Source organism: Nannobrachium achirus (assembly GCF_963921795.1).
Source record: "Nannobrachium achirus genome assembly, chromosome: 8".
In the NCBI taxonomy this organism is placed as follows: domain Eukaryota; kingdom Metazoa; phylum Chordata; class Actinopteri; order Myctophiformes; family Myctophidae; genus Nannobrachium; species Nannobrachium achirus.
Window position 1 is genome coordinate 47793644 of NC_137817.1, and position 2919 is coordinate 47796562.

General features: G+C 47.1%; 1 protein-coding gene across 1 annotated transcript; it reads left to right on the forward strand.

The window, feature by feature from the left end:
- Positions 1-2128: 2128 nt before the first annotated feature.
- LOC308289231 (gamma-crystallin M2-like) lies at positions 2129-2683 on the forward strand (the record flags this gene model as incomplete). Its single annotated transcript, XM_080730857.1, has 1 exon — positions 2129-2683. The coding sequence occupies one exon, from the start codon at positions 2129-2131 to the stop codon at positions 2681-2683; it is 555 nt and encodes a 184-aa protein (XP_080586983.1).
- Positions 2684-2919: the final 236 nt, after the last annotated feature.

Sequence of the window (2919 nt, forward strand, 5' to 3'; positions counted from 1 at the left end):
AATGGAATCGGCGGGAGCTTAACGCTCTGCATGGTAATGAGGTGCACTGTATTTAGCCTGTCTTACACTCCCACCCCACCCCCATCGGACCAGCACTTTACCCTGATTTTGATTTTGTTTTCTTCCCTTTGTTTTCCCGCCCACCACTCAGCTTCTAGCCATTACTCGCTGGCAAATCTAACGCTTAATTTATAGTCAGGCACACAACGGTGTTTCACACAGAAGATATCAGATCTACAGATCTCACAAGCGTTGCTTTTGAACTTTTAGATCAGCTATTTTTGGCTATATAGCGACGCCGGGGTATACGATGAAATATGAATTCTGGCTTAGCGAACGGCCCATTTGTCCTGGGGTGTCGTGGGGACAACCGGACGCCCCCGGTCTGTGGCGGAGCGGCGATCGATAACGCAGCTGCTCATCTTCCCCCGCTGCCTCTCTCTCTCTCTCTCTCTCTCTCTCTCTCTCTCTCTCTCTCTCTCTCTCTCTCTCTCTCTCTCCTCCTCCTCCTCTCTTTGTGGCATCGTATCTCTCTCCTTCTCTGTCATCCGCTCTTTTTCTATTTTTCTCGTTCTTTCCCTCCCTCTCTTCATCCGCCCCCCCTCTCTCTCTCATCTCTCTATCATCCCTCTCTCTCTCTCCCCCACCCACCTCGGTGTCTCTTTCTCGCTCTCTCTTTGGTGATTGGACAGAATGAGAGGTGGAGGGTCCTCTAATGATATTGAGTGTGAGGTTTAACCCTTCTATACATCGTTGTCGGGTGGAAACCTTGTATGTCCAAAACCTTAATTATTTTTTTAACCATTTAAAATAGTGAAAATAGCCAATCTTTTTTTTTTTTTTCACTACTTTTGTGCAACACTTTTGTATGATGAAGTAGGGCCTTTAATTTACCAAAACACATACACAATTGAAACTTGGAGATAGGTTTCTGTCTGACTGTGACGTATAGCTCTTATGTTCACCTGCTATACTCTGGTCAGGAGGACGCAGCCAGTGTGTGACTGTGTGTGTGTGTGTGTGTGTGTGTGTGTGTGTGTGTGTGTGTGTGTGTGTGTGTGTGTGTGTGTGTGTGTGTGTGTGTGTGTGTGGAAGAATACCTGAGCATGGTGAACGACCCAAAACGTAGGAAAGCATTGACTAGGTAAAGACTCAGTTAAAACAGCCTTGCAATAGAGAAAGGCATGCAGCTAAAACTGACAGACCCCACTTCCAAGGGAAGACAGACTATGCACACAATGCACACAAAATGTGGTGTAAACAGAACCCTTTCTAACCACCTGACTACTACTGTATACCAAGACATCAGAGACACATACTTCCCACAGATTACATACACCCAAAGTGTGTTTGAAAACATGGCCAACGTCAAAAAACGTGTGCACTGTTGCGATAAAAGAAGGTCAGCCAATTGGATTCAACCACCCGAAGGACTACAAACCATTGAGTGTCTGTAGCTACTGAGTAGACATCTAGACCAGAGGTTCTCAAACCTTTTTGACCCCATCCAAAGATGAATGTCATTGAGACAAGAAGTGAGAGTACTCTGACATTGGGGTAATCTGGTGAGATTGATATGTGCAACTGTGTTTCATCTGTGTAGCAGTGATAGTTGACATTATGGTGCTGTGCTCCTTGGGGGCACAGGTCTCTGCCAAGGTTATTGTGGACCAACAAAGTTCTAAAGCATTTTGTTCAAAATGGCCCACTCCTGCTAACCTACTCCCATACTACCCACTCTGTCTCAACTGGATCTGATACAAGATCACCTAGGGAGACAGATAACGGTCTTTCAGCCAGGTCATTGTCGACCCCCTAGTCATTGTTAACCCTTTCAGCCTCTGTTTGTCTGTATTGTTGTGATGGTACAGGCTTTGTGTCGTCAGAAAAAACTGCCTTTCCAAGGTTCTTTGAGGTGGAAACACTGAACAGCCTCAGCTCAGCTCTATGCTCTTCTATGGAATGTTGCTGTGTCAGGGGAGCTGCCTGGGACACAAAGCAGCCACTGCTGGTCAGGTACTGTACAAAAGGAAGGCTTCAGCCAGGTAGGAAGTCAGTTCACCCACAGCCACAGCAGCAGCAAGAGTAGCAGCAGCAGCAACAGCAGCTGAACAACTCCCACACAAAGATGACTACCGGCATGAACATGATGGGCAAGATCATCTTCTACGAGGACAGGAACTTCCAGGGCCGCTCCTACGAGTGCATGAGCGACTGCTCTGACATGTCCTCCTACATGAACAGGTGCCAGTCCTGCAGGGTGGAGAGGGGCTGCTTCATGGTGTACGACCGCACCAACTACATGGGCAACCAGTACTTCATGAGGAGGGGCGAGTACTCCGACTACATGAGCATGATGGGCATGAGGGACACCATCAGGTCCTGCCGCATGATCCCCATGCACAGGGGCAACTACAGGATGAAGATCTACGAGAGGGAGAACTTCAGTGGAACGATGAACGAGATCATGGACGACTGCGATAACATCATGGACCGTTACCAGATGAGCAACTGCATGTCCTGCAACGTGATGGACGGCCACTGGCTGATGTACGAGCAGCCCCAATACAGAGGCAGGATGATGTACATGAGGCCTGGCGAGTACAGGAGCTTCATGAACATGGGCATGAACCAGGGCATGAGGTTCATGAGCATGAAGCGCATCATGGATTCCTACTACTAGTTTAAATATCAGGAGATGAACTCATCCTAATAAAGTTGTTTTAATGTGGAAACAAAAAGAACGGATTATGATGCATTTATTTCTGTGACAACATTTATCACACAAACTACATGACCCCTTGCGCCCCTATTCTGGGCATGTCATAGGCAAACATTCTGTTAAAATAGCCCATCTACAAGATCACAGCACGTCGCAAGCTTGTACATCTGCTATTTTGTCATTATGTGAAAGTAAGG